This window comes from Tachyglossus aculeatus, chromosome 16 (assembly GCF_015852505.1).
Source record: "Tachyglossus aculeatus isolate mTacAcu1 chromosome 16, mTacAcu1.pri, whole genome shotgun sequence".
NCBI lineage: Eukaryota > Metazoa > Chordata > Mammalia > Monotremata > Tachyglossidae > Tachyglossus > Tachyglossus aculeatus.
Window position 1 is genome coordinate 38,891,270 of NC_052081.1, and position 25,676 is coordinate 38,916,945.

The following is a 25,676-nucleotide window of genomic DNA, read 5'->3' on the forward strand; positions in this document are numbered from 1 at the left end:
ATAAGATCCTTCTCCCAGGTGCTTAGTACAATGCCCTGCATACAGTAAGTGCTCAAATATCATTGACGGGTTGGCAAGCTTGGCCTGAAACAATAGCCTGACCATCCGGAAGAAAAGTCCAATATGTCCAAGGCCAGGATGATGCCCCCACTTCCACTTTCAGGATCCCGGACAAGGACACCATCTTGGCTTCCCATTCTGGTTTCAGGAACAAAATTGGAAAAGAAATGAATTCCGCACAGCATTTTGCAAGCACTTGGCTACTGGTTTATTGCAGAGACTAGTGGGTGACAATCAAGCAGCTACAGATTGGATCCGGGGTGGGGGGCCAGGAATTTAGTCCACCTGATTCCCGGAGGGGCAGATTCTCAGCAGAGAGAGGAGGATGCTCTACTCCCAGCTATACTGGCTGCCTCTCCCTTCCCAGAGAATAGGCTATCTCTCTAGGGCACATACCACGTAGAGTATGGATTACACTAAGTGGCAAAGGAAAGCAGATTGTTATGTATACAGATCACAGTGACTGTGCAATAACTTAAACTTCAAAGTGCTTAACTTTCTATTTACAATACCATTAAATAGGAAGATTCTTAGGTGCTGTCCTGGATTAGTGAGAAGTAAAATTGTAACCCCTGGCTCTCCCCCCGTTTTGAAGGAACAAGTCAGGAGAAATCTCTGACTCCAGAAATCGTTTGAGAGGAAAGGGAACAGAGGTGTGGAGACAGGGAGGAGGGGACCGTCAAAGGGAGATCAACCAATAGCTGCCAGTTCACTGTTCTCTCTTTGCGGTACCGTGGGCCGGATGGCATCAGAGGGGTACTGGCAGGCCTCTTGTCTCTAAGGAATCAGTTCACAGCCGGGCATTCCCTCCCTTCCCATCCTCTCCAGGTTCGGGTCAATTACCCCAGCTTCCTGAGGCATGAACCAAAACGGATTCAGACCTCAGGGAATTGGACGGTTTGGGAAAAAACGAACTAGTCTAATGCTTCTCCATGGAGATGGTCAGGCAGGGGTCACATCCCCTCTAACAAAGCCTAGGCTCGCCACGAAAACTCATGGGAAAAATCATCCATCTTCACTTGTCCCTCAGCTAATTTGAGAAAGTGATTCCTCCTCACCCCAACTCGCCCCCTCATTATCCTTTAAAATTATCTGTGGCAACAATGCTCCAGAGGCAGCTGCTTTTGTGCTTCCTCAGACCACAGTCTGTGACAGCTTCAGGCCGCAGACACCAGCCCAGACATGCCTTAGTTTAGACTTCAACTGCCCTCCCACCTGCACTGGGCTGCCATCATAAAACTGCCTCAGGCCCCAAGCAGCTAAAGCCTTGATCCTCCTATTCCTGAAACGGATGCTCTGGAGGATTCAGTTTGCTCGGAAAATGGTCTCTCTAATCAGCTCCTTTTTGGCCGGGGGCTTGAGGAAGACCAGACTTTTTGGAAAGGTTTGTTCTCCCCTGACGGTACCCTTGTTCCTCGCCAAACCAAGGGTCTGCTGATCCTACTCATGGCAAGGTGAAGGGCGGGGAGAAGTCTCTGCAGGGAAGGTGGTATCAGGGGAAGGGGCAGCTTCTTGGGTTCACTCTAGATAGTAAGTTCTTCAAGGGCGGGGATGACGTCTACTAACTGTATTATACTCTCCCAAATGCTCAGTGCTCAGTAAATACCATGGATGGATGCCGAAACTCTCCTCCCACTTCAGCCAGCTTAAATGTGAGGCTGGGGATGAGGGCGGCCTGTGTGCTTCCAGGCTTCCCCTTGCTTTTCTGTAAGGGAAGAGCGAATCCCAGAGGCTTTGCTTCTCTGGTTAGAGTCCGTGGGAGGAGGAGGAGGGAGGAGAGGCAGGTCTTCGCTGCCTTTCTCAAGAGAAGCAGTGTGGCTCAATGCAAAGAGCCCGGGCTTTGGAGTCAGAGGTCATGGGTTCAAATCCCGACTCCACCACTTGTCAGCTGTGTGACTTTGGGCAAGTCACTTAACTTCTCTGGGCCTCAGTTACCTCATCTGTAAAATGGGGATTAAGCCTGTGAACCCTCTGTGGGACAACCTGATCACCTTGTAACTTCACAGTTTTAGATTGTGAGCCCACTGTTGGGTAGGGACTGTCTCTATATGTTGCCAACTTGTACTTCCCAAGCGCTTAGTATAGTGCTCTGCACAAAGTAAGCGCTCAATAAATACGATTGATTGATTGATTCCCCAGCGCTTAGAACAGTGCTTTGCACATAGTAAGCGCTTAATAAATGCCATTATTATTATTAAGGGCAGGGCCTGAATAGGGTGCTGGGAGATGGAAGAAGTGACAGCCCCCTCACGCTCACTGGGCCCAAAACCGGGCTGGATTTCTCAATTGGCTGAGCCAGTAGATGTCCCATTTCCCTCTGGGTTGGCTTGGGTTTCAGCTTGTGCCTCCCCCTCCTCCACTTTTCAGGGATCACTGGAGTTTTGGGGTAGGACCCTCCCCCTCAGAGCCCAGGAGGCCAAAGGGTTAGGAGCAACCGTCCCTAGGGAAAGTGGATCTATAAGGGTCCATAGGGAGAAGCTGGATAGCTGGGGTGGGGATTTCAGAAGGAGAAGAATCTTGGGGAAGAGGAAAGGAAGGGGGGAGTTGGGGGCAGCAGGGCACGAAAGGAGAGGACCCTAGGGTTTCTTCTTGAGCTTACGGGTTGTCCCGCCCCCGCCGTGCTCCCTCCGTTCCTTGCGGCTGCAGAAGTATTTTGTGACCCGCCGGCGGCACTGCTCGCAGCGCACCGCGCAGCACCAGTGGAACTTGCAGTTGCAGCTGGACACGGTCTCCGCCCGCCTCTCCTCCACCACAAGCCCGCAGTCCCCGCAGAGCCGGCGGCAGCTGCGGCGCTCCCAGCGGCCCAGGGCCTGGCCCCGCTTCAGACACTCGCGGCCCTCGGTGCCCAGCAGGCCCAGGGTCTTGTTCTCCAGGCAGTAGTCGGGGGAGTCCTCCAGGTGGACCAGCTCCCGGGTGGAGATGGAGCGGAAGGTGTCGGCGATGGCGCCCCGGCTCGCCGCGCTGTTGCCCGCTCCCTGCAGCAGGTCGACCTTCAGGGCCGCGTGGTACTTCTCCTTGAGGTGGGCGCCCACCTCTCGGAACTCGGGCAGCTGAAGCCAGCACGTCTGAGTGGTGCAGCTGCCCGACACGCCGTGGCACTTGCACGTCCGCTTCATCGTGCCCTTCACGGCCTAGGAGAGAAGGGGGTTGAGTGATGGGGGCGACGGTGCCCGCCATGGGCTCCAACCCTGAGACCCAGGAGGCCACCCTTGCCTCCTACGGATCACCCTTTAGCGGCTCACCTTCCGTCCGGCCTCGTTGTTGTGCAGGTTCATGGCGGCTCGGGCATCCTGCCCCGTCTCTAGAGCGTCTACGAACTGCTTGGAGATGGCCTCCCCAAATCCCACGTTGTCACTGCAGCCACCCCACAGCCAACCCTGGCCCCCTGGTAAGAGAAAAGTTGAGGCGGGGGGCATGGGGAAGAAACCTCTTTGTGAAGACGGATGGATAGAGGGGGGATGCTGCCTCAGAGAGGGGAAGGAGCGAAGAGGGGAGCTGGATGTGAAGGTAGGGGGAGAGAAAGGAGGAGACAGATATGGACAGAGCGGGCTCTGGACCTGGAGTGGTCTAGAGAGGCAGTGTGGTCTAGTGGAAAGACCGTGGGTCTGGGAGACCTGGATTCTAATCCTGGTTCTGCCACATGTTTCCTGTGTGGCCTTAGGCAACTCGCTTAAATTTCTCTGTACCTCAGTTTCCTCATCTGTAGAAATGGGGATCAGATACCTGTTCTAGACAGTGAACCTCATAACAATAGTAATTATGGTATTTGCCAAGCGCTTACTGTGTATCAGGCACTGTTCTGTGTGCTGGGGTAGATACGAGATAACCAGGTTGGACACAGTCCCTGTCCCACACAGGGCTCCCAGTCTTAATCCCCATTTTACAGATGAGGGAATTGAGGCACAGAGAAATGAAGTGACTTGTCCAAGGTCACCCAGCAGACAAGTGGCAGAGCTGGGGGTAGAACCCAGGTCCTTCTGACTCGCGGGCCCTTTCTCCATCCACTAAGCCATGCTGCTTCTCATGGGACAAGGACCGTGTCCAGGCTGATTATTGTGTCTCTACCTCATCCCTTAGTACAGTGCTTGGCACCTAGTAAGAACTAAACAGATATCATCATCATCACCGTACGAAGATGTTCTCAGTGGTGAGATGTTTGGGGTTACATGGTTAGAGTGGTTAGCGAGACTAGCCACTAGCAGCTAGTGAGTTAGTTACATGGTTAGTGGTGACACCGTTAGGGAAGTGTAGGGGTCCCCCGGCCCTGGACAGCTTCCTAGGTTTTAAGCCAAGCTCCACCAAAAAATAATAATAATAATAATAATGGTATTTGTTAAACGCTTACTATGTGCAACACACTGTTCTAAGCGCTGGGATAGATACAAGGTAATTAGGTTGTCCCACAGTCTTAAACCCCCTTTTACAGATGAGGTAACTGAGGCCCAGAGAAGTGAAGTGACTTGCCCAAAGTCACACAGCTGACAGTTGGCGGAGCCGGGATTTGAACCCATGACCTCTGACTCCAAAGCCCGGGCTCTTTCCATGCTTTGTTCTCTGTTTCCCCCTTCTAGACTATGAGCCCACTTGTTGGGTAGGGACCGTCTCTATATGTTGCCAACTTGTACTTCCCAAGCGCTTAGTACAGTGCTCTGCACAGTAAATGCTCAATAAATATGATTTAATGAATGAATGAGCCACGCTGCTTCTGTATCCACCCTGATTAATTTAGAACAGCGCTTGGCACATGGTAAGCGCTTAACAAGTGCCCTACTTATTATTCAGTGCTGCTTCTGTATCAAACCTGATTAATTTAGAACAGCGCTTGGCACATGGTAAGCGCTTAACAAGTGCCCTACTTATTATTCAGCGTGGCTCCGTGGAAAGAGCCCGGGCTTTGGAGTCAGAGGTCATGGGTTCAAATCCCGACTCCCCCACTTGTCAGCTGTGTGACTTTGGGCAAGTCACTTCACTTCTCTGAGCCTCAGTTCCGTCATCTGTCAAATGGGGATGAAGACTGTGAGCCCCCTGTGGGACAATCTGATCACCTTGTATCAATCAATCGTATTTATTGAGCACTTACTGTGTGCAGAGCACTGTACTAAGTGCTTGGGAAGTACAAGTTGGCAACATATAGAGACGGTCCCTACCCAACAGTGGGCTCACAGTCTAGAAGGGGGAGACAGAGAACAAAACCAAACATATTAACAAAATAAAATACATAGAACAGATATGTACAAGTAAAATAAATAAATAGAGTAATAAATATGTACAAACATATATACATATATACAGGTGCTGTGGGGAAGGGAAGGAGGTAAGACGGGGGATGGAGAGGGGGACGAGGGGGAGAGGAAGGAGGGGGCTCAGTCTGGGAAGGCCTTCTGGAGGAGGTGAGCTCTCAGTAGGGCCTTGAAGACTGAGCCCCCCGTGGGACAATCTGATCACCTTGTATCAATCAATCAATCAATCAATCGTATTTATTGAGCGCTTACTGTGTGCAGAGCACTGTACTAAGCGCTTGGGAAGTCCAAGTTGGCAACATCTAGAGAGGGTCCCTACCCAACAGCGGGCTCACAGTCTAGAAGGGGGAGACAGAGAACAAAACAGAACATATTAACAAAATAAATAGAATAGATATGTACAAGTAAAATAAATAAATAGAGTAATAAATACGTACAAAACATATATACATATATACAGGTGCTGTGGGGAAGGGAAGGAGGCAAGGCGGGGGGGGGGATGGAGAGGGGAAGGGGGGGTAACCTCTCCAGCGCTTAGAACAGTGCTTTGCACATAGTAAGCGCTTAAAAAATGCTGTCATTAATTATTCCCCTCCTCCCCACTCCTTTCCGACTTCTCCCTGAGGAGGATGGCTAACTGGAAGGCTTCACCCTGTCTCTCCGACCGGCAGCCAATCGGCTTGGGCGGAACCGGTGACATCATCGGTTGCCGGGTGGATTCTCCGCCCTCGGCCTCGCCTCGCGCCCGAAAGTCCGACAGCGCGCGCGCGCGCGCATGCGCACGGCGGGGATCCGGCGGTTTGGGCGGGAAACACGAAGGGAGAGGGAATGGTTGCGACAAGACCGGATCCCCTCATAGGATCCAGAGGAATCCGGCTCCACAGTCCCAAGGAAATAAACATATTCCAATTCGATGTGGAGAAGAGATGAAAAAACGGGCCAAGGGACTGTGGTTGAGGGGCCTGGATTCAAGTGGGGCTGGTCAGGGAAAGTTCCATGGTAGCCAGAGCAGTTCTGAAGGAGGGGGACTTGGTCTGATCACCTCATAGGATCCAGAGGAATCCGGCTCCACAGACCCAAGGAAATAAACATATTCCAAGCCGATGTGGAGAAGAGATGAAAAAAAGGGCCAAGGGACTGTGGTTGAGGTGCCTGGATTCAAAGTGGGGCTGGTCAGAGAAACTTCCATGGTAGCTCGAGCAGTCCTGAAGGAGGGGGACTTGGGCTGATCCCCTCATAGGATCCAGAGGAATCCGGCTCCACAAACCCAAGGAAATAAACATATTCCAATTTGATATGGAGAAGAGATGAAAAAAAGGGCCAAGGGACTGTAGTTGAGGGGCCTGGATTCAGGTGGGGCTGGGCAGAGGAACTTCCATGGTAGCCCGAGTAGTTCTGAAGGAGGGGGACTTGGACTGATCCCCTCATAGGATCCAGAGGAATCCGGCTCCACAGACCCAAGGAAATAAACGTATTCCAGTTCGATATGGAGACGATATGGAAAAAAAGGGCCAAGAGACTGTGGTTGAGGGGCCTGGATTCAGGTGGGGTTGGTCAGAGAAACTTCCATGGTAGCCCGAGCAGTTCTGAAGGAGGGGGACTTGGGCTGATCCCCTCATAGGATCCAGAGGAATCCGTCTCCACAGACCCAAGGAAATAAACATATTCCAATTTGATGTGGAGAAGAGATGAATAAAGGAGCCAAGGGACTGTGGTTGAGGGGCCTGGATTTAGGTGGGGCTGGTCTGAGAAACTTTCATGGAGGACAGTCATACCCTGACCAGTTCTGAAGGAGGGGGACTTGGGCTGACATGACTGGGAGGAGGAATATGGTGTGTCGGCTAAGAGGCAGGAGAAGGAGACAGGAGTAAAGAAATGGGAAGCTGACCAAGGTTCTGGAGAAAGTGATGGTCAGAATCTAGGTGAGTCACTTTTATCTTTTTCTGAGGAAACTACTCCTCAGAGAAGCAGCGTGGCTCAGTGGAAAGAGCCCGGGCTTTGGAGTCAGAGGTCATGGGTTCAAATCCCGGCTCTGCCAGTTGTCAGCTGTGTGACTTTGGGCAAGTCACTTCACTTCTCTGGGCCTCAGTTACCTCATCTGTAAAATGGGGATTAAGACTGTGAGCCCCATGTGGGACAACCTGATCACCTTGTAACCTCCCCAGTGCTTAGAACAGTGCTTTGCACATAGTAAGCGCTTAATAAATGCCATCATTATTATATTATTATTATCAAGGATGTGTTCTGGGTACTCGGTTTGGGTTTCTTGAGGAAAATGTTGCATCTTTTAGAGAAGAAGTGTGGCTCAGTGGAAAGAGCCCGAGTTTTGGAGTCAGAGGTCGTGGGTTCAAATCCCGGCTCCGCCAATTGTCAGCTGTGTGACTTTGGGCAAGTCATTTAACTTCTCTGGGCCTCAGCTCCCTCATCTGTAAAATGGGGATTAAGACTGCGAGCCCCCCGTGGGACAACCTGATCACCTTGTAACCTTCCCAGCGCTTAGAACAGTGCTTGGCACATAGTAAGCGCTTAACAAATACCACCATTATTATTCTCTGTGCCTCAGTTCCCTCATCTGGAAAATGGGGATTAAGACTGCGAGCCCCCCGTGGAACAATCTGATCACCTTGTAACCTTCCCAGCGCTTAGAACAGTGCTTGGCACATAGTAAGCACTTAGCAAATACCGCCATTCTTATTCTCTGTGCCTCAGTTCCCTCATCTGTAAAATGGAGAGTAAGACTGCGAGCCCCCCGTGGGACAACCTGATCACTTTGTAACCTCCCTAGTGCTTAGAACAGTGCTTGGCACATAGTAAGCACTTAAAAAATACCAACATTATTATTCTCTGTGCCTCAGTTCCCTCATCTGTAAAATGGGGATTAAGACTGCAAGCCCCCCGTGGGACAATCTGATCACCTTGTAACCTCCCCAGCGCTTTGAACAGTGCTTTGCACATAGTAAGCGCTTAAAAAATACTAACATTATTATTCTCTGTGCCTCAGTTCCCTCATCTGTAAAATGGGGATTAAGACTGTGAGCCCCCGTGGGACAACCTGATCATCTTGTAATAATAATAATAACAATGATAGCATTTATTTAGTGCTTACTATGTGCAAAGCAAACCTCCCCAGCGCTTAGAACAGTGCTTTGCGCATAGTAAGTGCTTAATAAAGGCACTTCTAGACTGTGAGCCCGCTGTTGGGTAGGGACCATCTCTATATGTTGCAAACTTGTTCTTCCCAAGTGCTTAGTACAGTGCTCTGCACACAGTAAGCGCTCAATAAATATGAATGAATGAATGAATAAATGCCATTATTATTATTATTATTATTATTATTATTAGCCTTAGACTCCCCCCTACCCTCCAGCAAGCTGCCCCTGTGAACCTTCCCTCCACGGCACATACTCACCGAGCTGCCCGTTGCGGGAGTCATCACAGCCACAGTTGTCGAAGTCTCCAAGGCTGCAGTTGCGGGTCAGTGTATACATAACCCCCGCCGAGCTGATGGCGTGCACGAATGCTGTTTCCCGGTTGGCTGTCCGCAATCAGCAGGGGAAGAGAGTCAGAGATGATCAGCACACTCCCCGATATCCCCAGCTTCATCCCCGTAAGCCTCTCTCTACCTTAGCTTTCCCACCCAGGTCGCCCCCCCATCTCCCTCCTTTTGGCCTTATTTCCCCAAGCTACTGGCCAACCCTCTCCCAGCCTTCCTCGGCAGGCCCGTTTTCCCACAGTCCGATCTTCCTCCTGCTCTCCACTTCTTACCTCTTCCAGATTTTCCCTTTTGCGACCAGATGGGAATGGTCAGTGCTGACCTAGGGCCGGAGGGTTAGGGCAACGAAGGAAAAGCCGGATCGGGTTTTTCCCGAGGCACCGGGAAACGAGTGATAAAAATGACCGATCATTGGCCGAACGTCAGCTCTCTCGACCGTTGACGTGGCCAACCCCCTCTCCCACCTGTCCGCCTACAGTGCTCTAGACAATAAGCTCGGTATGGGTAGGGAATGTGTCACATTGTTATATTGTACTCTCCCAAACACAAAGTACGGTGCTCTGCACACAGTGAGCACTCAATAAATATGACTGAGGGACCAACTGACACCTCATAGTGAGTGAGAGAGTTCAGGCTTAATGAATTCTAGGCCTGTGTCCTGAGTGTACCGATCAGAGAGGGGAAGGGGGTTGAAATGATGGATGATGGCATTTATTCATTCATCCCAGGGGAGAATGATGACCAGCCAGCTGAGATCAAGAAACACACAGATTCTTGTGCCCTCTCCACACTCCGGCGGGGCAATCACAAGGACAGCCAGTCAGTCGGTCAGTTGTAGTTATTGAGCGCTTACTGTGTTCACTGCACCATACCAGGATGCCAACTGGCCAAGCGGTTTTAGGGGATTAAAGGGGTGGGGGAACCTGAAGATGCTTTGAGTGAGGGAAAGGCGGGGGAAGGACTTGATAAACTGTAAGAGCCTCTTCAAAGGAAAATCAATCAATCAATCATATTTATTGAGCGCTTACTGTGTGCAGAGCACTGTACTAAGCGCTTGGGAAGTACAAGTTGACAACATATAGAGACGGTCCCTACCCAACAGTGGGCTCACAGTCTAGAGGAAAAGGGAGCTAGCCCCTAAGTATCAATCAATCAATGGTATTTATTGAGCGCTTACTGTGTGCAGAGCCCTATCCTAAGCCCTTGGAAGGGTAGACATGTTCTCTGCCCACAGTGACCTTACAGTCTGGCGGGAGACCGAAGGAGGTATCTCTAGAAAGATGGAAGAGGCGTCCAAAGATTGATACGTCCGGAGAGGAGAGAAGAGCCAGGGAGCGGAGAGTCAAGAGGGAGGTGGAGTACGTCCCAGGAGCAAGGGGGGTCTAACCTGTAGCCAGGGAGTCCCGGGAGCCGTGTCCAAGACTTTCCTTACCACTGCGTAGCCCGCTGTGGCTGGACAGCTGCAGCGCTCTCTCAGGGCAGTTCCAGCGGTCCCAGGCAAACTGGTACTTGCATTCCTCGATGCCACTCTGGGCGCCAGCTGCCACGCTGCTGGAGTAGATCAGGTAAGCCTGCGGGGCCGGGAGGGTCAACAGCGAGGCTGGTCACCGACTGGTTCAGTCAATCGGTCAGTGGTATTTATTGAGCGCCTTCTGGGTGCGGAACGCTGCCCTAAGCCCTTAGCGTGCTGCGGGGGATGCATCAGGGAGAAGCAGCGTGGCTCAGTGGAAAGAGTCCAGAGGTCATGGGTTCAAATCCCGGCCCCGCCAACTGTCAGCTCTGTGACTTTGGGCTAGTCACTTCACTTCTCTGGGCCTCAGTTACCTCATCTGGAAAATGGGGATTAAAACTGTGAGCCCCCCGTGGGACAACCTGATCACCTTGTAACCTCCCCAGCGCTTAGAACAGTGCTTTGCACATAGTAAGCACTTAACAAATACCACTATTATTATCAGGGGAGAGGGGAATTTGGTCAGGGACAGAGGTTCCCACGGGATAATGCACAGACAGTGCAAATTCCCTGTTTTGGTTCGAAGTAGAGTACAGATGCCATGTAGTAATAATAAGTATTGTGATATTTGTTAAGCACGAGAGGGAGCTGGGAAAAGAGAATTGGGAAAAGCTTCTTGGAGGAGATGCCTCCTACCTGACTGTGGATTAAATTCTGTCTGTGCATCTTTTCCACGTTCTGCCATGAAAATATAGTAGGGTGCGTTTTCGTGGTCTCTTGCCAAATGGGGTTGAGTTTTGCATCCTTAAGCAGGACGCCAGAGATGCTACAAAAAGATACTGCTTCCTTCCTTTTCAGCACCAGGCAAAGAAGATGGAAAGAACTGTGTGACCCTGCTCTCTACTCACAAACATTATTGTCCTAGGAATTGGAAGAAGATGTCAGCGGCATTTTTTTTTTGAGCCAGATGTGTCATGCACATATTTCCCTCTATATTCTCATTAAATGCACTCATACACATAACTCACTAGGCTCTGTTAAGTGTTACCTGAAACCACGTTTTTGCGTGAAAACACGCATTGACAACGCGTTCTAGGGGCAGAAAACTGGGGGAAGAAAATCCCTCCTTAGTGGATATAGCATTAAGATAGGAGTTAATGGAGAAATTGGGGAGGTGGTGAAGGAGAATTAGGATAGATTGGAGACAGGCAAACACCAGACCGTTAACGAAATTCACAGTACAGATCAAAGGAGTTTCTCTTACCTTTGGGCCTGTCATCAGGAAATTGTTCACTGACCTGGAAGGGAAAGACCAGAATGTGAATACTGATTCACTTCCCCCTTACCCAAATAGACTTTTGGAATTTCTCCTGTCTTCTTCTTTTCTGATCACCCCACCCTCCCCTCTCCACAACACACACTTTCTCCTCTTTCCCTGACTGTAAATCCGAGACATTTTAATAGTGACAGTTGTGGTATCTGTTAAGCAGTTCATAAGGGGCAAGCACTGGGGCAGATACAAGATAATCAGGCCGGACACAGTCCCTCCCCCACATGGGGCTCACGGTCTAAGTAGGAGAGAAAACCCACATCGAAACCCCATTTTACAGAAGCAGAGAAATTGGATGACGCCCAAGATCACCATCATCATCATTAAATGCGGTCGAGTCGTTTCTGATTCCTGGCAACTTTATGGATTTATCTAAGGTCACACAGCAGGAGACTGGGAAAACGGAGATTAGAACCCAGTCCGAGGACTTCAGGCCCATGCCCTTCCCACTAGGCCATGCTACCACATTTTCTCCTGTGACAAACACACACATACATAAGTATGCTGGAGCCCCTCAACTCTCTAATACCACCTCCCTAACCTCTTCTCAATCCTCCTCTCTCATCCTCAACCCTTCTCCCAATCTTCCCATTTCCCAGTCCTACCTGCCCTCCCCATTTCCCGCCTTCTGGGATTTTTAGCGAGCAGTGGGTCCTGTGCCCAGCTCTCCCAAGCACGAGGGACTCCTCACAGATCCCACAGAGCTGCCCCAGTACCCACTGGGCTGGCAGGTGAATCACAGAGGCACGGGGGAGAGCAGTAAATCAGTGGAGAGGATAAAACTCTGGTGGCTTATAAACAATAAACGCCTATTTGCCCCCTACTTTACATTAAATGGACTTGCTCTTTGTGAAATATCAAAATCTTCTGAAACCCCAGCCCCTGTTCTTTCTCCTCGATTTCTCCCCATCCAATGAGCTTTAGCCACTTCTTTCCCTCTACCGCATAAACCCAGATATATCAGGTTGGATTTCCCCAGCTTTGAGCTAGATTCGTGCCCTCTGAAGGCAAGCTGTTTGAGTCTCGTCTTGCCGCCTTGACACGGGTGGAAGATGGTAGTTGAACAGGGTCAATAATTTTTTTGAGTTTTAGTGACCTTGGACAAGTCACTTAACTTCTCTATGCCTCGTTTTCCTCGGGTGTTAAGTGGGGAATTAAATCTCTGTTCTCTCTCCCCCTCAGACTGTAAACCCCGTGTGGGGCAGGAACTGTGTCTGTCCTAAATGCACTGTATTCCCCGGGGCTCTATTCATAATAAGCATTTAACAGATACCTCAATCGCGGTTATTATTATTAGGTCTCAGGAGCTAGCAGTAGGGTTTCAGCCTCAATGTGGGTTTCTCTCTCTCTCTCTTTTTTTTTTGGGGGGGGGGGTATGGCAATTGTTAAGCACTTACTATGTGCCAGGCACAGTACTAAGTGCTGAGGTACATACAAGCTAAGCAGGATGGACACAGTCCAAGTCCCACATGGGGATCGCAGTCCTAATCCCCATTTTACAGATGAGGTAATTGAGGCTCAGAGAAGTGAAGCGACTTGCCCAAGATCAGACAGCAGGGAAGTGGTGGATTAGAACCCAGGTCCTTCTGATTCCTAGGCCCATGCTGTATCCACTAGGACCACACTGCTTCTCTTGGATATAAGGAGAAGGAGAAACATTTCCCTGGCTCTTGGGCTGTGTAGGAAGGTATCTAACTCTGCCAATTGTCAGCTGTGTGACTTTGGGCAAGTCACTTCACTTCTCTGGGCCTCAGTTCCCTCATCTGTAAAATGGGGATTAAGACCGTGAACCCCTCATGGGACAACCTGATCACCTTGTAACCTCCCCAGTGCTTAGAACAGTGCTTTGCACATAGCAAGTGCTTAATAAATGCCATCATTGTTATTATTATTATTATCTGCCCCAACAAGGCTCCAGAAAATGGCAAAATGAGGGTCCAGGGAATGAGATCCTGACTAGAGGGAAGAGATGTGCAATTCTGCCTCCTGTGCAGTGAGGGGAGACTGTCATGTGAGCCTGTTGTTGGGTAGGGACCGTCTCTATATGTTGCCAACTTGTACTTCCCAAGCGCTTAGTACAGTGCTCTGCACACAGTAAACGCTCAATAAATACGATTGAATGAATGAATGAATGAATGAATGAATGCTAGCCACAGCAAGGAATGGGCAGGGGCATTAATGGCTGGTTGCATGTCACTGCAGACATCTTATTAATAGTCCAGATCAGTAGGATCTTAGCCCTGTCATCATTCGTCAACTTCAGCTCCAATCAATCAATCAATCAATCAATCATATTTATTGAGCACTTACTATGTGCAGAGCACTGTACTAAGTGCTTGGGAAGTACAAGTTGGCAACATATAGAGACAGTCCCTACCCAACAGTGGGCTCACAGTCTAGAAGGGGGAAAGAACAAGCTCCAGAAAGGGGGCCCACCCCTTTGCTCCCAAGTCCTTTGCAGAAGTCTGAGAAACATGCCGGAATCACAGTATCTTAAGCTCAGCTTCACGTCGGCCGAATTCAATAATAATAATTGCGGCATTTGTAACGGGCTTACTTTATGCCAAACACCGTACTAAACCTTGGAGTAGATACACGACGATCAGGTCAGACATAGTCCCGTCCCACATGGAGCTCGCAGTCTAAGGGGGAGGGAGAACAGGATTTAATCCGTTTTATAGGTGAGAAAACTAAGGCACGGAGCACTGGGTGACTTGCCCAAGGTCACATGGCAGACAAGTGGCAGAACCGGGATTAGAACCCGGCTCCTCTGATTTCTTGGCCTGTCTTCTTTCCACTAGGCCACGCTGCTTCTCCAAGGTAACCACTATTAAGGAGAGTGTATGTATGTATTGTATGTATTGTATGTATTGTATTGTACATACACATACATATTGTATGTATTGTATGTATTGTAAGGTAACCACTATTAAGGAGAGTGTATGTATGTATTCCTGTATATATATATATATATATGTTTGTGCATATTTATTACTCTATTTATTTATTGATTTTACTTGTACATCTATTATTTTATTTATTATTTTTATTTTATTTTTATTTTTATTTATTATCTATTTATTTTGTTAATATGTTTTGTTTTGTTGTCTGTCTCCCCCTTCTAGACTGTGAGCCCGCTGTTGGGTAGGGACTGTCTCTACATGTTGCCAACTTGTTCTTCCCAAGCACTTAGTACAGTGCTCTGCACACAGTAAGCGCTCAATAGATACGATTGAATGAAAGAATGAATCATCAATCGTATTTATTGAGCGCTTACTATGCGCATGAGAGACATGTGCATGAATGAGAGACAGCATGCCCTTGGGGTCCATGTAATGCAGAAATAATAATAATAATGGCATTTATTAAGCGCTTACTATGTGCAAAGCACTTACCATCCACTTCCCTGGCAGAGAACTCGCTGACTTTCTGGGAGATTTCCTGTTTATGGAGCAGGGGTAAACTCCACTAAAATACATTTAATAGTACTAATGATGGTATTTGTTAAGCGCTTACTATGTGCAAAGCACTGTTTGTATCTGGCAGAAACAGACCCAGAAGAACAAAGTTGTGTTGTGTTGTCAAGGAGTACATACCCTGTTACTGTTGTTCATTTTGCTGCTTCTGCTGCTGCTGTCTAGACAAGATCATTCATTCATTCATTCATTCAATTGTATTTATTGAGCGCTTACTGTGTGCAGAGCACTGTACTAAGCGCTTGGGAAGTCCAAGTTGGCAACATCTAGAGACGGTCCCTACCCAACAGTGGGCTCACAGTCTAGAAGGGGGAGACAGACAACAAAACAAAACATATTAACAAAATAAAATAAACAGAATAAAGCTCAGAGAGATGGGGTGTCTTTGTGATCACCTTAGCAGACATATTACATTAGCTAGTAAGCACTTAACAAATGCCATTATTATTATTATTATTATTATTATTATTATTATTGCTGACCATCAAACGATGCTCCCAACAGTGTGCTTTTATCCAAGTGAACGAATGTGGCTGAGGAGACAGAACCCTCCATTAGATTATAAGATCCATGTGGGCAGGGAATGCACATTTTACTCCTGGGGTACCCTTACTGCTCTGCTCTCGGTAAGCACTCGATAAATACTATTGATTGATTGCATGCTATTGGCCAAACATTTGTCCTGAGCTTTCACTGCTCCGCAGGTTTATCTTCATTCAGAAGGTCTTTTATTTATGAAATTCTTTTTCCAACTTCACAGATCCTGGTCAGAGAAATGGAAACATAAAGGAAGTGGCCAGGGGAATCATGATAATTAGCACCAGAAAGCTTCGCACGCATCTATATCCGCACATGGGACTGTGTATTATATCAAGTGAATGAAAGATTAGAGGTTTAAAACTCAAATTAGAGAAGCAGTGTGGCCTAAAGGAAAGAGCATAGGGCTGAGAGTCAGAGGATCTGGGTTCTAATTACTTGTCACTTGTCACTCGGCTCTCTCACTTGTCTGCTTTGTGACCGTGGGCAAGTCACTTTAATTTTCCGGACTTCAGTTACCTCATTTGTAAAATGGGGATTAAGACTGTGAGCCCCATGCAGGACATGGACTGTGTCCAACCTGATTATCTTGTATGTACTCCAACGCTTAGTACAGTGCCTGGCACATAGTAAGTGCTTACCAAATACCATTAAAAGAAAAATAATTCACGAGCCAAGAACTTTTTTTCAGTACTCCTGGGACGGACTAATAGTTCTCTAGGAGTGGGGAGAAGGTGTAATTGATAGAGTTATGTTTCTGGTCTGTTGAACGCCTGTCATTGGACTAAAGAAACCACTGGAAATACTAGGAAAAGGAAAAAGAGAGCAGGCCCAGGATGCCACAAAGATTAATGTAATCTTTTAATACCCATCCTACAAATGTCATGTTTCCCTCTGTGTTTCTCTGTCTTTCTCAACCTGTCTTTTTGTTTTCAATCGATCACACATCAATGGTATGAGCCCCCCGTGGGACAACCTGATCACCTTGTATCCTCCCCAGCGCTTAGAACAGTGCTTTGCATATAGTAAGCGCTTAACAAATACCAACATTATTATTATTATTTATTGAGCGCTTACTAAGTGCAGGTAACTGTACCAAGCACTTGGGAGAGTACAATACAACAGATTCGTTAGACACTTTCCCTGCCCAAAATGAGCTCCTGTCTTTGCGGCGCTCTCTGACTTTGACTGTCAACTTCTATATTTCTGTGCCTATCTCTGCCTCTTTGTGTGTAGTGTGTGGTATGTGTGTTTTTTTTTGTGTGTGCCTCTCTCTCTTAGGTCTGTCTGTCTCTGCTGAATCCACCTCCCTCTCTCAGCTTCGGCTCGTGGTCTGTGCCACTTCTCTCCTGTGAAGGCCTCTCCTCCTTTTGACTGGGGCTCTTTTTGTTTCTCTGTATCTGGGGCTGAACTTTCCCTATTTTTATTTTTAATGGTATTTGTTAAGTGCTTACTATGTGCCAAGCACTGTTCTAAGCGCTGGGGGGGGATACAAGGTGATCAGGTTGTCCCACGGGGGGCTCCCGGTCTTAATCCTCATTTTCCAGATGAGGTAACTGAGGCACAGAGAAGTGAAGTGAGTTGCCCAAAGTCACACAGCTGATAACTGGGGAAAGGGTGCCCAGATTGACGTATAGGATGGACGATCACCCGGTTTTATATTCTGGGCAGGTAAGTTTTCAGTTATTCTGGTCCCCGTCCAGAACTGATGCGGCAGAGGATGTCTCTATACTGGTATATCGGTACTGGTGTTTTGGTTTTAAATGCTCCCTCTGTCTTGGTTCTCCCTGCCAGATCCCGTGGCTCGGAAGCGTTGCCTGTGATTTTGGGGATCCGGTAGGGGAATGGTATATCTCTGAAGTGAGGGAGGTGGGTGAGGTCCTCCCTGGTGACAACCTCTAGGAAAGGCCTTAGTCCAGTGCTCAGCACATCGAAAGCACTCGATAAAAACCGTAGATTGGTTCTAAAGGTTTCTACAAAGAATTTTTTCTTCCGATCTCATGACGCCTTTATGTTATGTTACATAATATCATCATCATCATCATAATAATAATGGCATTTATTAAGCACCAGGTACTAAACAATGTTGGAAGCACTGGGGAGGTTACAAGGTGATCAGGTTGTCCCACAGGAGGGCTCCCAGTCTTAATCCCCATTTTCCAGATGAGGGAACTGAGGCCCAGAGAAGTGAAGTGAGTTGCCCAAAGTCACCCAGCTGACAGTTGGCGGAGCCGGGGTTTGAACCCATGACCTCTGACTCCAAAGCCCGGGCTCTTTCCACTGAGCCACGCTGCTTTTCATAAGGTACATAAGGTACATTACATTCATTGGTTGCTTCTAGGTTGGCAAAGGGGGTGTTTTTGAGTGACGCCAGAGACCTTCCTTTTTCCAAGTTTCCCTTCATCTCTCTTTTTTTTTTAAGGTATTTTTTAAGTGCTTACCGAGTGCCAGGCACCGCGATGTGCACTGGGATAGATACAAGCTAATCAGGTTGGACACAGTCCCCGTCCCACATAGCACTCAAAAGAATTAATCCCAATTTTACAGGAGAGGCAACAGGAAAGTCAAAGCAGACAAGTGGCAGAGCTAGGATTAGAACCCATGACCTCTGACTCCCAAGCCCGGGATCTTTAAGTGTGCAGAAGAAAGGAAGGGTTTTCCAGTCAGCCAATCAATCGTATTTATTGAGCGCTTACTGTTTGTAGAGCACTGTACTGAGCGCTTGGGAAGTACTGACTGTTCTCCAGCGAAAACTTCTCTGGAGCATTCACTTCGATGTTACGGGCTGCGGTGAATTCTGAGAACGAAGAGTTTCTCTTCAGCGCTGGGCTAATTTGGCGAATAATTCCCAGCCGGGATCCTGTTGGGATGGAGCCAGAGGGGAGGAGGCAGAGGCCCGCTAGGTCTATGACTTTTCCTTCCTTGCCTGCTTCCCCTTTGGACCAGGGAAGTGTGATATCCCTGCCCCTGAAGGAAGGGGAAAGAATTCCGGCTCCGCCCAAGAAACAGCTGTCTACAATCAATCAATCAATCAATCATATTTATTGAGCACTTACTGTGTGCAGAGCACTGTACTAAGCGCTGGCCAGACCCCATCTACCCGGGCTCTGGCTCAAAGCCAGTACAATAATAATAATAATAATAATAATAATAATAATAATAATAATAATAATAATGGCATTTATTAAGCGCTTACTATGTGCAAAGCACTGTTCTAAGTGCTGCAGAAGGAGCAGACACGTTCCCTGCCCATAATGAGCTTACAGTCTAGAGAAGTCATTGGAAGAGTTACCTTGACTTCGCTCTTGGGGAAAATCCATGGAAAGACTGCAGTGCAGATGTGAGGAGCAGGAAACCTCAAGTTCTGCAAGCTCAGAAACCTGGTTTCTCATATCCCATTCAATCAATCAATCAATCAATCAATCAATCATATTTATTGAGCGCTTACTGTGTGCAGAGCACTGTATTAAGTGCTTGGGAAGTCCAAGTTGGCAACATAAAGAGACGGTCCCTTCCCAACAACGGGATCACAGTCTAGAAGGGGCAGACAGACAAAAAAACAAAACATGTGGACAGGTGTCAAGTCATCAGAATAAATAGAGATAAAGCTAGATGCACATCATTAACAAAATAAATAGAATAGTGACTATGTACAAGTAAAATAAATAGAGTAATAAATCTGTACAAGCATATATACAGGTGCTGTGGGGAGGGGAAAAAGGTAGGGTGAGGGGATGATGGAGCCCGTTGTTGGGTAGGGACCGTCTCTATATGTTGCCAACTTGTACTTCCCAAGCACTTAGTACAGTGCTCTGCATACAGTAAGCGCTCAATAAATACAATTGAATGAATGATGGGGAGGAGGAGAGGAAAAAGGGAGCTCAGTCTGGGAAGGCCTCCTGGAGGAGGTGAGCTCTCAGTAGGGCTTTGAAGGGAGGAAGAAAGCTAGCTTGGCAGATGTGTGGAGGGAGGGCTTTCCAGGCCAGGGGGAGGACGTGGGCCCGGAGTCGACGGTGGGATGGGCGAGAACAAGGTGCAGTGAGCAGGTTAGCGGCTTCATTGTTCCCTCTATTTATTTCTGAGAGATAAGAAAGCCTTAGGATGCTTCAGCGGCAACCTGGCACTGGCAACCTGGTTGCCATCTGGCAACCTGGTCACTGAGTTACCATGTCTGATGCTAAAGTCAGATTCCTCCTCATTCAGCGGTTGAGTGCAGGCACCATTAGATAGTACTCATTACGCACTTACTGTGTGCCCAAACTCTGCTACGAGCTCGGGTAACTACAAGATAATCGGATTGGTCACAGTCCTGTCCCACCTAGGGCTGTAAACTAAAAGGGAAGGAGAGAAGGTATGTTATCCCCATTTTACAGTTGAGGAAATAGGGACCGTGGAGCTTAGTCGCGACCCCACGGTAAGCTAAGTAAGCAAACTAAGAAACTCCTTACCATCAGCTTTAAAGCACTCAATCACCTCGTCCCCTCCTACCTCGTCTTGCTGCTCTCCTACAACTCAGCCCCGACACTTCACTCCTCTAATCCAACCTTCTCACTGTATCTCGAGCGCTTAGAACAGTTCCCAGCACTTAGAACAGTGCTTTGCACATAGTAAGCGCTTAATAAATGCCATTATTATTATTATTATTATTATCTCATCCGTCTCACCACTTCTTGGATTAGCTTCTTTATTTACTCCTCCTCAGCGCTTAGAACAGTGCTTGGCACATAGTAAGCGCTTAACATATACCATCATTATTATTATCATTATCATCCTCCCTCAGCCCCACAGCATCTATGTCAATATCCAGAATATATATATTTATATTATTGTCTGTATCCCCCCTCTAGATTGTAAGCTTGTTAATAATAATAATAATCAATCAATCAATCATATTTATTGAGCACTTACTGTGTGCAGAGCACTGTACTAAGCACTTGGGAAGTACAAGTTGGCAACATATAGAGACAGTCCCTACCCAACAGTGGGAATAAGGGTATTTGTTAAGCGCTTACTATGTGCAAAGCGCTGTTCTAAGCGCTGGGGAGGTTACAAGGTGATCAGGTTGTCCCATGGGGGGCTCACAGTTTTCATCCCCATTTTCCAGATGAGGTAACTGAGGCACAGAGAAGTGAAGTGACTTGCCCAAAGTCACACAGCTGACAGTTGGCGGAGCCGAGATTTGAAGCCATGACCTCTGACTCCAAAGCCCGGGCTCTTTCCACTGAACCACGCTGCACTGCTTGTTGTGGGCGGGGAGCATGTCTTCCAACTCTATTATATTTTTCTCTCCTAATCACTTCGTACAGGCCTCTGCATACAGTAAGCCCTCAATAAATACGACTGACTGATTCATGAGAACAAAGGATATATCCTAGTGAGAGATCAAGGTCACCTTAGACAGAGTAGGTAGAGAGAGTTCAGTCAGAATGATCGATCGGAGGAATGAACCGGATTCTGAATAAAGGGAGAAACATAAGGATTGAAACCCTTAAGGTAGTCAGTAAACTTTAAGCTCCTTGTGGGCCAGGATCATATCTACCTTGATTATGGTGTTTGTTAAGTGTTTATTATACATCAAACACCGTTCTAAACTCTATTTTTTGTTCCTGTTTTTTGAGTGAGCTAAGCAGATGAGGGTCCTTAGAGTCGGAGTTGGGGGAACAGGAGAAGCTGGAATAAAATGTTGGCGGCCCTAAGGAAGGCAGATGCACCAAACATCAAAGCCCGCTCCACGTATCCTCCATGTGTTTGAGAATGGGCTGGTATTGAATCCCCATTTTACAGTTGAGGAAAATGAGCCCCAGATAATTTAAATGACTTTCCCCCTCCTCCCCCTCTCCACCCCCCTCGCCTTATCTCCCTCCCTTCCCCACAGCACCTGTATATATGTACATATGTTTGTACGTATTTATTACTCTATTTATTTATTTTACTTGTACATATCTATTCTATTTATTTTATTTTGTTAATATGTTTTGTTTTGTTCTCTGTCTCCCCCTTCTAGACTGTGAGCCCACTGTTGGGTAGGGACCGTCTCTATATGTTGCCAACTTGTACTTCCCAAGCGCTTAGTCCAGTGCTCTGCACACAGTAAGCGCTCAATAAATACGATTGATTGATTGATTTCCCAAGGTCACACAGCAATTAAGTGGCAAAGCCAGGTTTAGAACCCAGGTCCTCTGCTTCCCAGGGCCATGCTCTTTTCACTAGGCATGCTGCTCCTTTGCTTCCTGTTTTTTGGGAGAGATAAGCAGATGAGGGTCCTTAGAGTCAGAGTTGGGGGGACAGGAGGAGCTGGAATAAAATGTTGGCAGCCTTAAGGAAGGCAGATGCACCAAACATCAAAGCCCGCTCCACGTATCCTCCATGTGTTTGAGAATGGGAGGCAAACAGGTTCAGCCTCAACTTGCATTTCCCCTCTTTCCCCTTCCTTCCTCGTTCACACGAATCTTGGGGAAAGAAATCCAGCTCCTAGCATTGAGAGCAGGAAAGAGTTTTACAAAATTCCATTACCCTTTTAGCGTGTTAGGTAATCCCCTCCACAGTCTGTCTACAAACAATGAGAATATTCTCGTCCGGTCACTGAGCACAGACACGTCCCGTCAGGCTGCCTTTTGTGAAAGTCACCTCGCTGTTCCTCTCCCAAGCACGGATGCTTCTGCCGACCCACTTCCTGGTCGAAGTAGGGGAATTCGGGCAGCGCCCCGGATCTAGAAGTCACGGCTTGCCGCTGCGATTCTCAATTTGTTGACCAGTTCTGAGAAAAAGCCTTTGTGAGGGATGCACTGAATAATGCATTCGCTCTCCTTGCTCTGCACATCCCGAGAGGAGGAATTGCCTTGTGAGATACCCTTCAAATCAATACATATATTTTTCATATATGCATATATATGGATAGAGAGAATATATATGAATATATATATATATATATATATTTCTAATATTTTTTCAAGAACAGCAAATTTAGTGTTCATCAAAATATCCCCTTAAGGGCTGCAGAGATTTCCCAAACATCAACGAAAACAGACACATAACAAATTTCACACCGTAATCCCAAATTGAGAACAATTGACAGAAGAGCAATTAAAATCAGGAGGGTAAAAACCCGAGATTTTTTTCCTGCAGACCAGACAGAGAGGAAAAGGGAAAACAGGTTCTTAAGAACTCATCTTTAAATCAGTTCTTTCACTCACATCTCTCCTATTCTTTTTCTCCCCCCCCCCTTTTTTTTCACCAGTTGCTTGCACACGGACAGACGAGAAACACAGACACCTTTCAATTTGGCTGTTGGAAATCGGATGGGAATGACCCCCCTCTTAGCAGGGAAGGGACCCACGAATTAAAGGTATTTTTCATGGAACAATTCTTCACACAGCCCCGGTGTCTGGAGAGGGGAAAGTTGGGTTTCTTTTGTTTACAGATGCTAAATCAGCTAAAGGATACCCTGGACATCAGCAGGAAAGCGCTTACAATAATCTCCTGGCCTTGACGGTTTTGTATGCTCTAGGAGGGCGTTGGTGAGGGCGGGAGGAGATTGAACGAAAGGGATTTCCCAATGAAATTTCAAATATTAATTGTGTCTGTCGAGAGGTGAATTCTGCAGGGGTCAGCCGTAGTCAGTACAAGTCAGTTTGCCCAACGTGTTCAGAAATACTCAAAGTTTCTTTCAGTGGTCATTTTCTAATCTTTTTTTTTTAAATCTGGTCCAAATGTTAATACTGACAATAGCAATGAACACGAAAATAGGTTGATGTTGGACAATTGTCCTTCCTTCTTTTCAACGAGCTTGTGTAGCTGCTGGATACGTCTCCAGCTTGTATGGTCAGATCGGTCATTGATGAGGCTGCTTGTGGAAAGAGCCCAAATCATTTTCTAGCGTTACTCATCGCTCACTTGCTAGTCTAAAACCACCACCCTTAGAGGTTGCACCTGGAAAATACGTCCGGTATTTTCCGTGAGACCCCAAACTTCCGAGCGGTTAAGCCGCTCAGAGGATGTCGCAGAGAGAGACCTGAATTGAAACTCAGTCTTCCAATATCTCAAACCGCTTACAAGCCCAAACACATGCCCGCTGGCTAACGTTGCTTAAATATTCCCGGTAGACCGAAGGTCCCAATGAAACGCTCCGTCTTTCGGAGATAGGGCGAGAAGAATGGGTCATCGGATGTTCCCAAAGAAGATTAACAAGTCAGCGGCTCATGTCAGGAAGGAGGATCAGACCCCAGATAATTCTGCTTCAGCCGTCACCCTGAAGGATTCGGTCTGACTCCGCTCATCTCCCTGATGGTCCCGAATTTCAGCCGGCTGTTCCCCGACTGCTGAGTTGTGGGGTGCCGGGGGGAAGGAGAGAGAAAAGAAGCCCAGGGTTGCTTTCTCCCTCTCTGGGGGACCACCTTGTAACCCTCAGATCGGAGAGGCTCCAACTTCCCAAGAGACAAGGAAGGGACAAGGAGAGGGCAGGGCTTCCGTCGTTCAGGGAGAGGCTGAGACCACGGGCCTGGGAGTTAGAAGGACCCGGCTTCTAATCCCGGCTCCTCCACTCGTCCACTGTGTGACCTTGGGCAAGTCACTTCACTTCTCTTTGCTTCAGTTTCCTCATCTGTAAAATGGGGATTAAGACTGTGAGCCCCATGCCGGGCGTAGACCGTGTCCAACCTGATTATCTCGTATCTACCCCAGCGCTTAGTTCGGTGCCTGGCACACAGTAAGAGTTTACCAAATACCACGAAAGAAAGAAAGAAAAAAGAAAAGGTTTGCTCTCCAAGGACGGAGGGCGTTTGATGTAGAAGGTGATATTGCAAGGCAGGAGGAGCAACAGAGCCCTTTCCTCTTTTCAGTCCTTCGCGAGGTGCCCAGGTAACTTACCAGGCGTGGCAGAACCGGAGGACAGAGGTGAAAAGGAAGATGCACACAGAGGGATCCATGAGGAGCACAATCCAGAGGAAGGGAAGGGAGACAGGCGATTCGGAGGGATTGGAATACTGGGGGGTGGGGGCAACACAGAGGAGGCGGATGAGATACCGGGCTCCTCAGTGGAAGTGGGCTGGAATTCCACCCAAACCCTTATTCCTTTGGAGGGTAAATGATCCCAATCTGAGAGCTAAGAAGAGGTGAAATGGAGCCGCCAAACTTCCTAAGAAGAGATTATCTACTTAATTAAAGATTTTTTTCCCCCCCTCTAAGTCCCTCCGCCAATCAGGACTCAAGTGCCAGAGAGAGATTGAGTTGATCAAAAGAACACTCCAGGATCCTCGAAGACAAATGCACCAAGAAAGGGATAAGGGGAAAATAGGACAAAGAGAGAAAGGAGGGAGAAAAAGAGACAAAGCAAATCCCTCCAAATAATCACTGGATGCAGTCTCCCTTCCCTCCCTCCGCCATCCCCGCCCCACCCCCGCACCGCCAAAGCCTCCAATGGGGATTTGGAAGGCGTTGTGTTTCCCAGACATTCTCCTGGTTTTGAAGCTTCATTTGCACCCTGGGGGAATCTCTGTGTGTGAGTGCGTGTGTGTGTATGTTCATGCATGCATGCGTGCATGTGTGCGTGACAGGGACCGCGCCATGCTCCAAGCAGCGATAGCAGTGAGGGATCCCAGAGGGAAGAGGAAAGCCGAGGAACAGGATGCCACCTCCTGACCCGGCTTCCTGCTCAAGATGATGGGGATTTGGGAGCTCCCTAGCGAGCCTGGGAGAGTCCGGACCGGTTCGGGGGGCTTCTCCCTCTCAGGGCAATGGGTGCCTGAAGCAAAGCGCGCTGCTTTGGCGTTGATAGCACATGCAGAGAATCACGCAGAGGCCGTGTATCGCCTACGCCATCGAGCCGTCTTCGACCCATAGCGACGTCCTTGACGCAGATCTCCCAGAACTCCCCACCTCCATCTGCAATCCTCCTGGTAGTGTATCCGTAGAGTTTTCTTGGTAAAAATACGAAAGTGGTTTACCGTTCCTGCCTTCCGCAAGGTAAACTCGAGTCGCCGCCCTCGACTCTCTCCTGTGCTGCTTCAGCCCAGCACGATTGACTTGTAGCAGATTGCCCGCCACTCGCTAGCCGCTGCCCAAGATAGGAATGGAACGGGTAGGCCTCTGCTTG

General features: G+C 48.1%; 1 protein-coding gene across 1 annotated transcript; it reads right to left on the bottom strand.

Moving 5' to 3' along the window:
- Positions 1–2,636: 2,636 nt before the first annotated feature.
- Positions 2,637–25,421, bottom strand: WNT8B (Wnt family member 8B). Its single transcript, XM_038758628.1, has 7 exons — positions 25,398–25,421; positions 24,452–24,567; positions 11,508–11,541; positions 10,226–10,364; positions 8,710–8,835; positions 3,303–3,445; positions 2,637–3,191 (listed from the first exon to the last, which is right to left on the bottom strand). Exons 1-7 carry the CDS (start codon positions 25,419–25,421, stop codon positions 2,637–2,639), a joined length of 1,137 nt encoding a protein of 378 aa, XP_038614556.1.
- Between the last annotated feature and the right edge of the window lie 255 nt (positions 25,422–25,676).